This window comes from Panthera leo, chromosome A1 (genome assembly GCF_018350215.1).
Source record: "Panthera leo isolate Ple1 chromosome A1, P.leo_Ple1_pat1.1, whole genome shotgun sequence".
Classification (NCBI taxonomy): domain Eukaryota; kingdom Metazoa; phylum Chordata; class Mammalia; order Carnivora; family Felidae; genus Panthera; species Panthera leo.
In genome coordinates, this window is record NC_056679.1 from 172,189,986 (window position 1) to 172,203,793 (window position 13,808).

Consider the following 13,808-nt stretch of genomic DNA (forward strand, 5'->3'; position numbering starts at 1 on the left):
AAGAAGGTGGAACTCCCCGCCCACGAGCCTGAGAGCATCTCTCTGTGTCACAACTCATAAGCCAACTTGAATTGATTTTTGAAAGGGAAAGGAGGGCCGTTCCACACCCCCCGCCCCTGCCCCAAAGCAACCACTCCAATATATAGGATTTCTCCTTACCTATTCAACCGCTCTGTTTCCACCTCAAACTCTCTAATTTTGCTTTCCGAGATGGCAGATCCATGTGAGTAGAGTGTTTGGAAGATCTCCTGGATGTTGGAGCAGTCCTGAAGAGAGTGGGCCAGGTGTTCCGCCACACTGCTGGATACCTGTATAGGTGAGCACGAATCCTCCTCTAGACACGTTGCTTGGGGGACCAGTCCTCAGGCATGCTTTGCATGCAAGAGAATTTAAAGCTGATATCCCTTGACAACCAGGCACCAGGAGATGGTTACCCCGATCTTTCTCGGTTTGTATGATACGATTCTGTGATAATAAGCTAACTACTGTGAAAACAGTACATAAACAGAATCAAAATACAGCTGTATCCTCCAGGCATATACTGCTGGGTGGCAGGCCTGGGGCAGCGTGCTACTTTACAGTTCCTAAATTTGGGGATATTGAACAGAGTCTGGACTCCTTTCCCCTTCCTGAGCTCCCTGTCCCTCCAGGTCCTCGTCTCTGGTTGCTGCAGCCCAACAGAGCAGCCGGTTCCTTTATTTTCAGTTTGGCTTCTGCACCAAATCTGGATGCATGCAATTGTTCTCAGCGCAAAATTCTAAGTTTAGGGCCTTAAAAAAAAATACTATTCAGGCTTTCCCCCACCGCTGGGGATCAGATAGTTGGCTCTCTCAGCCTCACCCCCCATCTTAAAAAAAAATCCTTAGGGAACTCCAACTACTCCCTTTTCACCATCCATCAGCTGTTATGGGCCCAAGGGGTTTGTAGGCTCTCCAGATGAAAACCCTGATAGCTAAGCGGGAAGGTTCCAGTCTTTCCTGGCATCAGGCTACACTTCAAAGGCAGCACTCATCTTCACTGGAGAGCACGTTCCCTTTTAAGAGGCATGTGCAAAAGGTAAAATTCTTTTAGAGCTTCCTGACCTACTTGGTCTCTGGGGTAGCAGGGTGATATACAGCAGGTACTTCAAGACTTTCATCTACATCACCAGTAATGAGACCTAAATCATTTCTTTCTGAAAGGTTTCAAGTAGAGAAAAAGAAAAATTCCCTTAAAGCCGAATGAGTAATTCCCTGATGAAGAAACCACTCTACATTTTAATCTGATCCTCTGGAAGGAAATGGGGTAGGATTTATTATTATAATTAACTGGTTTATGGGAGGTGAACTTGGGAAGTTCTGTCATCTACGAGCTGCGGCCTGTGCAGCTCTACTGGGCACTTTCTTGCCTTGCTTCTTGTGAACACTCACCCCTATGCTACTGATTTCTGATCCCAGGACTGGTCGATCAGATGATGAAGACTCGGACCTGGTCTTCGATAGCTTCACCCTCTCAGCAATCTTGAAAAACAAAAAATTATCGAAAAATGACATATCACTCTCTAGATACACTGTTGAGACTGTGTTTTACAGGGCTCTTGTTTAGCCATGGCAACTAAACTGATCAATGAATTTCTTAAAAATTACTCATCCAATTTTTCTACCATCTGCTTAACCCAGGGTTTTCCAACCTTAGCACTAGCGACATTTGGGGTTGGATATTCTTTGCTGTAGAATTCTGTGCGCCATAGGACGGTTAGCAGCATCACTGGCCTCTAGCCACAAGATGCCACTAGTACTCTAGTTGTGACCATCAGAAGGGTCTCCGGACATTGCCAAATACCCATTGAAGGGACAAAATCACTGCTGGTTGAGAAACACTGGTTTGACCCAACTTATTCAACTTGATGATTGAGAACTAACCTTCTTGTGGAGACTGGTAGATTACCAGGGAAGAGAATATGTGTCATCTGACCAGTCCCTCTGGGGCAGACTCAACATATAAGCAGGCATGAGGCTGCCTCTCTAACTGACATGGCGTGCCCAGCAGAGCCTATCTGTCTGCAGGCAGGGCTGTTGGTCCTATGAGAAGGGAGATCATTGATTTATTACTCAGGGTCCCCTCCTGGGCTGAATCCCAGTCCTCAAGAGCAACTATCCATCCACCCCTTCTACTGTAGAACCTGACAAAACATCTTACTTTCCACAACAAGTTGACAGCCATGACCTGCTCCTGCTCGTTGATTAATGAGAATTGACATCCAGGTCACAGCTGAGAGAGACTTAAAACTACTAGCGGGTTATCTCTCCCTGCAGCCCCAGCATAGGAGGCCTGTGTGAGATGCTAGGGAAGAGCTCCTGCAGCCTTGTGCACTAATCACTTGCCTGCACAGTGGCCATGCTTGGGAGGGGCTGGTGCTTCCAGATAAAAGAGGTGGTGCTCCCACCCGCTCCTGGAGCTCACCTTGGCGATCGGAATGTCATTGCTGCTGCTGCTCGTGCTCAACTCCCCGGTGCTGGGGTTAACTGGGCGGTTGGCGGAAGTGAGGCGGCCAGGGCTGGCGGGCCCTGTGGCCTGAACGCTCTGTAGTCGCGTTTGAAGCTCTCGAACCTGAAATAATAATGCCTTTAGACACAGTCTGTAGTTTCCCTGGCCAAAGAGCAAAATAGCCAGATGGGTGGATGGCTGAGTTTTCATTTACGTTAAGAGATCAGCTTCACTGAAAAGCTAACTTGGTTAAGTCCACGTAAAAATTTGCCGTATTCTTAACTAGACCTGCCACTGGCTGGCCATCATCTGTTCTTCACAAGTATGATGTAAAAATGGTTTTTAAGGCTCTGGAAGGTTCCAACAGAGCTGCAAGGACCATCTTTAAGGAATGTTTATTCCTTGAACCTCATGGGCCTGAACGCCTGAATGGCACTGCAGATAGAGAACCTGGGATGAAATCGCCACTCTCATGGAACTCGAACATGAGAGAACAAATAATTTCAATGCAAGTGCACATTAATGTTATAGATATCCACCTAAGGTGCTGTAGGAAGCAAAAAAGAGGAAGAATGTGTCTCCATCTGAAGTCGACAGGGAAGGAGGGGGTGGTGCTGGGACAGAGTCTTTGAGGTGACCTGGTTGTAACGGACAAGAGTAGGGGCTGGCTCTCGTGGTGCTATGGGTGAGCTGAAGTGTAGCTGGGAGAAGAGCATGCACAGGAGCACAGGCATCTGGGTGACACCCTAGGCCTGAAGAGCTGCATGCACTGGCACGGAGGGGAGGCTAAGGGGAAGACACAGATGCACCTGAGCTTTTCCCCAAGAGACGTCAAGAAGGGCTTATCCTGGGAACAGTGGAGTGTGTCAACAGTCTTTCTGTATAAAAGAGAAACACGGGGCCCTTTGAGTTGAATTTAGAACACACATTTACCTGCACAGAATTTAAATGTCCAAACTCCCTTCTCTAGGACTATGGCTCAGCGATTTCCAAAGTGAGAAGTGTTCCAAGTAAGTGAAGGTAATTGTTTGAAATTGGTCTTCCTGATGACCTGGATCACAGCTTTATCATCGGGTACAGTGTCTACCTTGAAGGGCAAACGGACTATGGCACCCGAGGGACCTTCCAAATGGGCACCAGGTCCTGCTGGGAAGAATCATCACTGGCACATCTGAGGCAGTGCTTTTCAAACTTGTCAGTGCACCAGAATGTCAGGGAGGCTTGTTAAACACAGAGTACAGGGCCCCACCCCCAGGGATTCTGAGTTAGTAGGTGGAATCTGCATATCTACTAGGCTCCCAGGACCTGCAGATGCCCCAGTTGGGGCTCACACCCTGAGTCTTAAGGGACTCCCAGGGCCACACAGCACCTCAGCCACATCCCTGACACCAAAACCCTTTTCTAAAAGCGACTGGAAAGCTTTTTATATTAAATATCTTGGATGTCTCCATCCTGCTAAATTGGGAACCAAAAGTAATTGAAATTTCAATAATTCATCAACATATTAGAAGCCAAAATTGGAAAATTCCCTCGGAGCAAATTGCATTCAATAGGGTAACAGCTACAAAGTGCCTAATGCTTTGCTGAAGCTTCCAGTAACTGTGGGTTGATGGAAATGTGGGTCGTCCTCACAGTACACCAGACACAGAGCTGACCTCAAAATAGTTTAAAGACTAGAAAAACATATGCTTGTTAAAGCCAAATGGTATTGCTGGGGAAAGATGACAGGGCTCATTCTAGACTGGTCCCCAACAAATCAAGAAGAGGCATAGCGTGGAGGCCTCTTTATGCTGCATGGCAAAGGGAGAGGGCCCACTTTCCCATCAAACTGGCTTCCTGTCATCTGGGAAAACTCCCTGGTGGAGACCATGGATTTCAATTACTTATTGCTGTGTAAGTCTGATGAGGGCCTTAATAACGAACAATGTTAACACCACTCCAAAATCTAAAGAGTATCTGAATCATTCACAAAGCAATCAATGGTCTGTTCCCAGAATGCCAATTGGCCCACCTCATCTTACTTTTAAAATATATATGTAAGGCGTACGTGGGTAGCTCAGTTGGTTAAGCCTCTGACTCTTGATTTTGGCTTAGGTCACGATCCCACGTTTGTTGGAATCGAGCCCCACATCGGGCTCTGCGCTGAGCGTGGAGCCTGCTTGGTCTCTCTCCTCTCTCTGCTCCTTCCTCTCTCACCTTCTCGCTTTAAATAAATAAGCCATACACACACGCGCGCGCGCGCGCACACACACACACACAAACATATAAATTTATTTATAAATATATATTAATTTCCTTGGGCAAATTTATAAGAACTTCATTAAAACTACCTAGGTTATTGGGGCACCTGGGTGGCTCAGTCAGTTAAGCGTCCAACTTCAGCTCAGGTCATGATATCATGGTTTGTGAGTTTGAGCCCTGAGTTGGGCTCTGCTGCCACACCTTGGATCCTCTGGTCTCCCTGCTTCTCTGCCCCTCCCCTCTGTGCATGCGTGTATGTGCATGTCCTCTTTCTTTCAAAAATAAACATTAAAAAAACCTGCCCATGTTATTAAAAAAACGTTTCTTCTTCTAATCACTAAAGTGAAACATGTCCACTGTGGAAAATTTAGATGGTACTGAAAAATAACAGAAAATGTTCTTTTTTTACTGCGTTTCCATGGCTTGTTTGCGCACAGGCATGCATGCTTAAAAACATTTCTAAATCTAAATATCCATTTTCCTTGAAAAAGTTTTAGACCTAGAGAATGTCTTTGAAAAGCACAGAATGATAAACATGTTTATTTTTGGTCTATGCTTTATCATTTAATGATAATTGTTAGGCAGTGAAAAAAAATCCAGCTGAAGGGAGAAAAGTGAGCTTGTTATGAAGATAGACAGCCAGTTGGATTAAACAGCCTTCTCTCTTTTCTTGATTTGGGGGAGGGGGGGTAGGGCTTAATTAATTTAAATGAATAAATGCACAGAAATGAAGGCTACAATCAATTTGCTGATTCAGCACAGATGAGGCTTGGGAGAAGGGAGAGACACAGCTCTGTCCTCATTCCTATTCTCACCCACTATAGGAGATTGTGTCATGTATCCCCCACCCCCCCCCCCCCCCCCAAAAAGGCCAAGTTCTAAACCCCCAGTACCATGGCATCTGGGTGGCTCAGTCAATTGAGCATCCCACTCTTGGTTTGGGCTCAGGTCAGGATCTTGCAGTTTTGTGAGTTCAAGCCCCACATCAGGCTCTGCGAAGGTAGCAAGGAGCCTGCTTGGGTTTCTCTCTCTCCCTCTCTCTCTGCCCCTTCCCCACTTGAGCTGTCTCTCTCAAAATAAATAAACTTAAAAAAAAAAAAAAAAAGGTCAAGTAGTTGTTCAACAAGCAAATAAAAAGGAAAAGGCAATGGGGGCAGGGTGGAATGGGGTTGGGTGGGGTGGGGTGGAGAGGACTGTGAAAGGTTCAAATAAGGAACTGACATTAAAATGCCAGAACCCTGCATTTCTCATTTATACTCTGACTCCCACAGAGAGTAAAGGGGCTTATAAAAATCATTTGATTAGAAAAGAGAATGAGGGGCACCTGGGTGGCTCAGTCAGTAAAAGTCTGACTCTTGATATGGGCTCAGGACGTGATCTCGAGGTCATGAGATAGAAACCTACATCTGGCTCTGCACTGAGTGTGGAGCCAGCTTGGGATTCTTTCTCTCCCTCTCTCTCTCTCTGCCTCCCTCCTGCTCGCAAGCATGCACATTCTCGCTCTCTCAGAATAAACAAGCATTTAAAAAAAATTTTTTTAATGTTTTATTTTTGAGACAGAGGGAGACAGAGCATGAGCAGGGGAGGGGCAGAGAGAGAGAGACACAGAATCTGAAGCAGGCTCCAGGCTCTCAGCTGTCAGCACAGAGCCTGACACGGGGCTCAAACTCATGGACTGTGAGATCATGACCTGAGCCAAAGTCGGACACTTAACCGACTGAGCCACTCAGGCGCCCCAAAAACAAACATTTTTTAAAAAAGAAAAGAGAATGAACTAAATGAACAAGAAAAAGGAGGTAAGTCAAGAGATGTACTGACAGTTCAAGAAAAAGATAAGGTTCAAACATCACAATGGAAGCAAAAATGGTAAAATACACCCTAGACTAGCATTACCCAACAACTTCTGGTACCAATGCTGATGTTGTATAGCTGCACTGGCCACATGTGACTTCTGAGAACTTGCAATGTGCCTACTAGACCCAAGGAACTAAATTTTTAACTGCATTCTATTTTAATCAATTTGAATTCAAATGTAAATAGATGTAGCCAGTAATGACTGTATTGGTCAGTGCAGTTCTAGAACTATTCTAGGAAGTTAAACACACACACACACACACACACACACACACAACACAAATTGGTGGCTGGTGTGATTTAGTGAATCAGGGTGCCACTCAGCACAATGGCAAAAACATAAGAAGGAGCAGATTTTTCAAAGAGAAATAAAGACGCTAGCTTTGGACATGCTGAATCTGAGAAAACCATGGGGGTATCTAAGTGATTCAGTCAACAATTAGAAATAGAACCCAAGGGAAGGAGAGCAGAATTGGGTATATAGTTTAGGAATGTTACATGAAGATGAGGCTGCCCAGGGAAGAGGCAGAGCAATGGGGGTGGGAGGAGAGCCCATACACAGGCAATTGATCAATGGAGGACTGACGAGAAGGTGCTTTTGCTCTGGGATGGAAAAGAGGTGAGGATAGGCAGTAAGAAAAGGGAGTTTGCAGATAAGAGGAGGAGGATGGGAAACAGAAGAGCTCCCATCAGATGGGATGTTTCTCTAAGAGAAAAGAGTTAAAGTCCTCTGCTAGGAGTGAGGGAGGGAATAGCAGGTATCAGAAATGACAAAGGAAGCTGAGGACCAAAAAAAAAAAAAAAAAAAAAACAAACAAAAAAAAAACACCTGCAAACTAATACGTCAGCACTGAGAATGCACTGAGCTCTTTCATTCAATACAGTAGACTGAGTCAATGCATTGTTCTCTTCAAACTCTGGAGACCTCATGGAAATAATAGTGAAGAATAAAAAGAACAGATTAAAACCGTAACAGTGAAAAGCACATGCTTAGGGCATTAGCAGAAAGATTTGGGCACATTCTGTACATGTAAAGTAGAAGGAAGAGTAATGATGGAAGGAACAGAGTGGAAACGCCAAATTCTATCAAATACACGAGGGAAGGCGGCCTGTCTACCCCCAAGAAGGTTGGCAGGGCTTAGACGCAGCCTTGGCAGGTATTATGAAGGACGAGAATGAAAAGTAGGCTGAAAACAGGAATAAGACTGTCTGTATACAGAACAAATGACAATTTCCAGCATATGACAGCCTCAGCTAAAGTAAACAGGCATTCCTCCTACTAAGAATGCAGAGAAATGCTGCATAAAAGAGCAACAATGAGAAAGAAATTTAATGCCAAGGTTAAAAGAAAGGCAGTGAGAGCTCCAGGTGCCAGAAATGAAGTGGGAAATAAAACTACAGAGGTTAGGGGGAGGTGGTGCCACAGCAGCCCTGGGAATTGAGAACAAGGTATAGCATGTGGGGCCAGGAGGGGCAGAGAGGCACCCCTGTCAGGCTGTCTGAGCAGATCCTCCTCTATAAGCCTGGAACTTTCCTGCTCCGCCGTTCTGTGACCAGTGCACTAGCACAAAGGGAGTTGCTGGAGAAGCCAGAAAGAAGCCCCAGAACTGTGCCCAGGGGTAAACCGTAAGAAGCCAAAATCCCAGACCCAGGACGCATTTAGGTGTTAAATCCAAATCTACAGTATCTGTGTATGGCAGGGCCCCAATCTTATAAATTAAGAGTGAACACTGGTCTGGATTTTGCCAGCCAGGCACTGCCTCAGAGATTTACCTTATTTGTAAATCACCCATTATCTCTGGGGGACATAAGGCTCCCGTGACCAGAAGCTGCTGGACATGGAGGGATGATTGCAGAGAAGAGACAATGACACAAGAGAGGCAGCAATCTAAAGCAGAGATGAAGCCACCCAAGAAGAAATGAAAATAAAGGAAACGGCAAACTATGTCACAATCAGTCTGCTGAGGGTCCTTCGAGAGAGGAAAGGAATAATTTCTATAAAAAACAGAAATTAGGAAACAGGGGCACCTGGGTGGCTCAGTCAGTTGAGCACCTGACTTTGGGTCAGGTCATGATCTCAGGTTCGTGAGTTCAAGCCCTGCATTGGGCTCTCTGCTGTCAGCATGGAGCCTACTTCAGATCCTCTGTCCCCCTCTCTCTGACCCTCCCCTGCTCAAGCACTCACGCACACATTCATGCTCGCTCACACTCTCTCTCTCTCTCTCAAAAAAAAGTTTATAAAATTAGGAAACAAAATCAGGAAAATATCAAACAAGAATAGGTGGATAAAAAAAGCCAGGAGAAAATGTAGCCAATAAATAAAATCAATGTACTGGTTAAAGTCTAGACTGGATAAAACTGAAAACAGAATTAGTGACCTGGAACAGAGAAATTAATTCAGAACCCAGCACAGGGAGCTGAAGAGATACAAAATATGCACTAGTCACTGATACCACAAATAGCCACCGAGGCTCCAACATACTTTTAAAGAAGTTCCAGAGGAAGAGAACATGACATGCAATGTCATGACAGACAAGCAATATTTGAAAAGAAAATAGATGGGTTTTCCAGACATGGAGGCAGACCTAAGTCCAGACACTGAAGAATCACATTAGGTTCTAACCAGGTGTGGCCATTTGCAGATACATCTGCAAATTCTTTGATATTCCCTCCATCAAGGGGTGGAGTCCAATTCCCCTCCCCTTGCCTGTGCCTGGCCCGAAGGTCTGCTTCTAATGACCAGAATGTGGTAGAAGCTAGACCACACAACTTCTGAGGCTCGATTAGAAAAGAATAATCAGTCTTGCCCACTCGCTCTTGGGATGCTGGCCTTACAGGCCACTGGCCACTCCACCATGAGGAAGCCCAGGCCACCTGGAGAGGATCTTTGCAGGTGTTCTGACCAACAGTCAGAGCTTCAGGTCCCAGACAACAGCCAGCCTTGCCCCGCAGACATAGGAGTAAGGGGAGCCTCCAAGATGACTCTGCCCTAGCCACCATCTGACTGCAATCACATGTGAGCCCAAGTGAGAACTGTCAACCGGAGCCCCTTGGTTCCCCAGAACCATGCAGATAGTAATCAATCATTGTTTTAGGTCTTTAAGTTTGGGGTGGTTTGTTATACAGTTAGAGCTACTTGGAAAGTGAGGATGAAGTCAAAATTGCATATGTAGCAACACTGTAGTACAAACGTAGGGGGGAAAAGGAATAAAGAGATAATCTTAAGGCTGTCTGGTGGGATGCCTAGCCACTTAGGCGAAAGAAAAAAAAACCTAAAAAACTAGAAACTGTCATCCTAAAATTTAAAACATAGCTAGACTATTGTGGTAGGCCCAATAATGGCCTCCAAAGATGTCCACATCATAGTCTTAGAAAGCTGTGAATATGTGACTTTACACAGCCCAAGGGAACTTGCAGGAATAACTAAGAATCTCATGATCAGGGAGAATCTTGAGATGGGAAGATTATCCCTGATTATCTGGTGGGCCCAGCAGCCGGAAGGATACACTGCCTGCAAGAGAAGCAGGATGAAGGCGCACGAGGCCTGCTGCTTCTAGAAGCTGGAAAAGGCAAGGAAGCGGCTTATCCTCTAGAGCCTGAGACGGAATGCAGCCCTGACAACATTCAGATCTTAGGGGGTGAGATGCACTTCAGACTTCTGACCCTCAGAACTGTAAAATACGAAATCCATGTTATTTGAAGCCACTAGGTTTGTGGTAAATTGTTACAGGAGCAAGAGGAAGCTATGTAATCGTCATCAAGAGCAAGGGCAAAAACAAAGACATGCTCAAAGATTAAGAATTTACCCAGTGTAGACCTTTATTGAAAGAACTTCTTTAAAATTGTTTTAATGTTTATTTTTGAAAGAGAGAGAAAGAGAGAGGGAGAGAGAGAGCATGTGTGCATGCGTGGGGGAGGGGCAGAGAGAGAGAGGGAGACACAGAATCTGAAGCAGGCTCCAGGCTCCCAGCTGTCAGCACAGAGCCCGACGCAGTGACCCACAAACCGTGAGATCATGACCTGAGCTGAGGTCAGATGTTTAACCCACTGAGCCACCCAGGGGCCCCTGAAAGAACTTCTTTAAGGATATATGCTTTCAGTAACAAGAAAACCGAACCCTAAAAACGAACCCTATGAAAGAGACCACAGTGAGCATAGTAGATGGCAAGATGAAGGGGCAGGAGGAACCCTCCTGAGCTGCCCATGAGTGGAAGGACTGGAAAGCCGTTCTGCAAAGCCATGCTGTGGGGCTTGGTCAAAATAAGAATATGGAGACCCAGGACTCCGCACCCTAACTTCTGGACATGTACTGCAGAGAACTTCCCACCCAGGCCTGAAGGATACAAGGGTACAGGCACTGCAACGATGTCTGTGGTAGTGAAGTCTGGCTGTCAGGTACAGTCCATGTGGCAGGTGACTCTACAGAACACAAGGCAGCCGTCAGCACACAAGGCCGGATGGATGTGCAGCAATATGGACAGACCCAGAGTGCTGAGCGGGGGAAAGAAGTCTACAGCACAACATTTATGTAAGTTAAAAGCAATACACAAAACACTGTGTATAAAAACATACACAAAATGGGGAAATGAAATGGGATATAAAAGGAATAAATAAATTCAGCAAGGAACTTTTCACAGATCAGTGAGTGTGTCTTTAACAGACGAATGTAATTAGCTTATCTCTCTTCCCTTGCAGGCCAAATGAAAGCAAACAAATGCAAGAAGGTAAATACCAAGATGAGAGATCAGGAGCCTAAGAGATTATGGTGGCCAGACAGCGAGATGCTGGTGATGAAGAATCTGGTGCTGGAGCTGACAAAGGCAAACATCCAGTGGGGCGGGCACAGGGGAGGGTTTCCAAAGTGAGGGGAAGTCCCCTGAAAAAGTGACGCTAGGCCAAGTGTAAGATGGGTCAGCTGCTGGACACTTTGATCTCCCAGGACAGCTGTAGGAACAAAGACAAGGCCACTGCATCTGTTGATGAAGTCATCTGTGAATGTGGTCCACAGACAAGTGACAGGCAGGAATGAAAGGTGGCCTGGGAGTCCTGAGCAGGATTAGAAGCACCATCATCACCCAGAGAAGGAGGAGTCTATTCCACTTATGATGTGCAGCAGTACTGGCTGGGTGGTTGTAATTTCAGGCAATTAGGGTGTAATTCATAATTTCACTGTGTAATAGAGCTCGTTGAGAGGAGAGGATCTACTCTGCAGAAGGGCAGAAACGCTGGGCCGCAGAAGCTCTACTTAACAAGCTTCAGGCAGTTGGTCCCATGTGCTTCTCAGAGAGCAGCCTCCTCCAAGTCCAGATTTGTGGGTATTCTGCAGAGAATCACTCTCTTCTTTTTTTTTTTTTTTCTTCTTAAATGTTGGTTTATTTTTGAGAGAGAGAGAGAGAGAGAGAGAGAGAGAGAGAGAGAGAGACAGACAGACAGTGCGAGCGGGAGAGGGACAGAGAGAGGGGGAGGCACAAAATTCCAAGCAGGCTCCAGGCTCTGAGCTGTCAGCACAGAGCCCGACTCCAGGCTCTGAGCTGTCAGCACAGAGCCCGACGCGGGGCTCGAACCCATGAACCATGAGATCATGACCTGAGCTGAAGTCGGAAGCTCGACTGACTGAGCCACTCAGGCGCCCTGAGAATCACTCTCTTACTGGAGATTTTAGAAGTCTTTTCTTGGAGTCTTTAAACAAATGAGGAATCCGAATTTACTTACAGAAAAGACACACATTTGTTCCTATTAATCTCATTTCCACAGTGTTTCAGGAAAGTTGTATTTTACGGGTCATGGCAATTCTGTGTAGGCTGAAACACAAGAGGAAGGGGACCACAAGACAGAAGAAGGAAAACAAACCCGACAGCATTTCCATTCTCTGAAGATTTGATAGGTGCATGGTTTTCTTTGTGTTCCACAGCCCACCAAAGAACCTAGACCGGATTATCAAAATGGCTCCATCAGGGAAAGGGGCAGAGTTTTGGCTGCCATCTTAATTTCTTACCAGCATTCCAAAAAAAGGGAGTCAGCTATTTCGCTTATAGCCAAGAGTTCGCCTTTAAACAGCCTGACCTGGGATTTAGGGGTCGGGGTTGGAGAAATGGTAAGTAAACACTGGTGCCCACAACTAAAAAAGTTACCTCACAATTTCCATGGCACAAATGTGCATGAAGTGTTTTTAGAGTAAGTGGAACTGTTTTTAAAGAAGACATGAAAAGAATCATAGTTCTGAGAATTCTCGATCTTGGATCCCACTTCACACTTCCTCAAGCCACAGAAAGGAGGGGCGATAGGCTTTACCAATAATGCTTTGTTGGGCTCAAATCAAGATAAATACACCCACCATTAACTTCTTCTCTGTGAAACAAACTCATTTTGCCTTCATTTAGTGTTGTCTTAGCATGCTAGCAAGATTGATCTATAGAAGCCTAAGGAATCTGGTGTCCCTGTTACTGTCACAAAGGATGGTTTATTAATTTCTGATCTGTGTAGAAGCAGGAGATAGGATGAGGAAAAGGGGGAAGAGGACCCAGGAAAAGCATTTGAACAATAGGACAAGAAAAACTGCATCACATATTAAGGCTAGGAGAGCCCAAGTTTCGGTGCTAAGAATTTATGTCAGTGTAGACGAGGACAAGATTATCAAACTTCTGTGGGCGTTGGTTTTCTCATCTCTAAGAAGGGTATAACACTAGTACCTATCTTGTAGAATTCTGGTGCAGATTAAACAAGACATGCATAAATCATCGTCCATCACAAGTAAATGCTCAAAGTATGTTTTGTCTTTGAATTTCAGTTTTAAATCCTGCTTTGCCTTCAGAGGTATCTGTTTTTAGTCCAAGAGGGGTATGTTTACTCTGAAAACATTCAGAGAATGTTAATGGTATCAATGTTAACAGGTTTTTAAAAAATAAGCTATCAAGATTGCATTAAAAAAAAAAAAAAGATTGCATTGGTAAGTGGTACCTTGTAATCCTTTCCTGGATGAGCACAAAAAGTTGTCACTCTGCTAGGTGATGCCTCCTTGCCTTCGGAGCCCCAGGGTGCCCATGTCTTGCCTGGTTCCATGACAATCACATCCCTCTCCAACCTCCCTCCTCTAGCTCCAGTGACCCTCCTGAGTGAATGGAGCAGGTCAAGCTCTTTACAGCCAGTGGCTTCCCCCTCAGACACCAGGCTCATCACTGCCACACTGTGGGCCCCAGGAGGAACAGGCCAGGTGTGAGGAGAAGGTGCCTGAAAAGCTGAGGTTCTCT

General features: G+C 45.5%; 1 protein-coding gene across 2 annotated transcripts in view; it reads right to left on the bottom strand.

Annotated features, from left to right (window-relative positions):
- Nucleotides 1-13,808, bottom strand: part of MCC (MCC regulator of WNT signaling pathway) — a 275,749-nt gene that overhangs the window by 50,253 nt on the left and 211,688 nt on the right. For both annotated transcript variants that reach the window (XM_042945311.1, XM_042945322.1), the window contains 3 exons: nt 2,443-2,589; nt 1,410-1,499; nt 160-308 (listed from right to left, as the gene is read on the bottom strand). In XM_042945311.1, the coding sequence (XP_042801245.1) occupies nt 160-308; nt 1,410-1,499; nt 2,443-2,589 (386 nt within the window). The remainder of the gene's footprint in view (nt 1-159; nt 309-1,409; nt 1,500-2,442; nt 2,590-13,808) is intronic.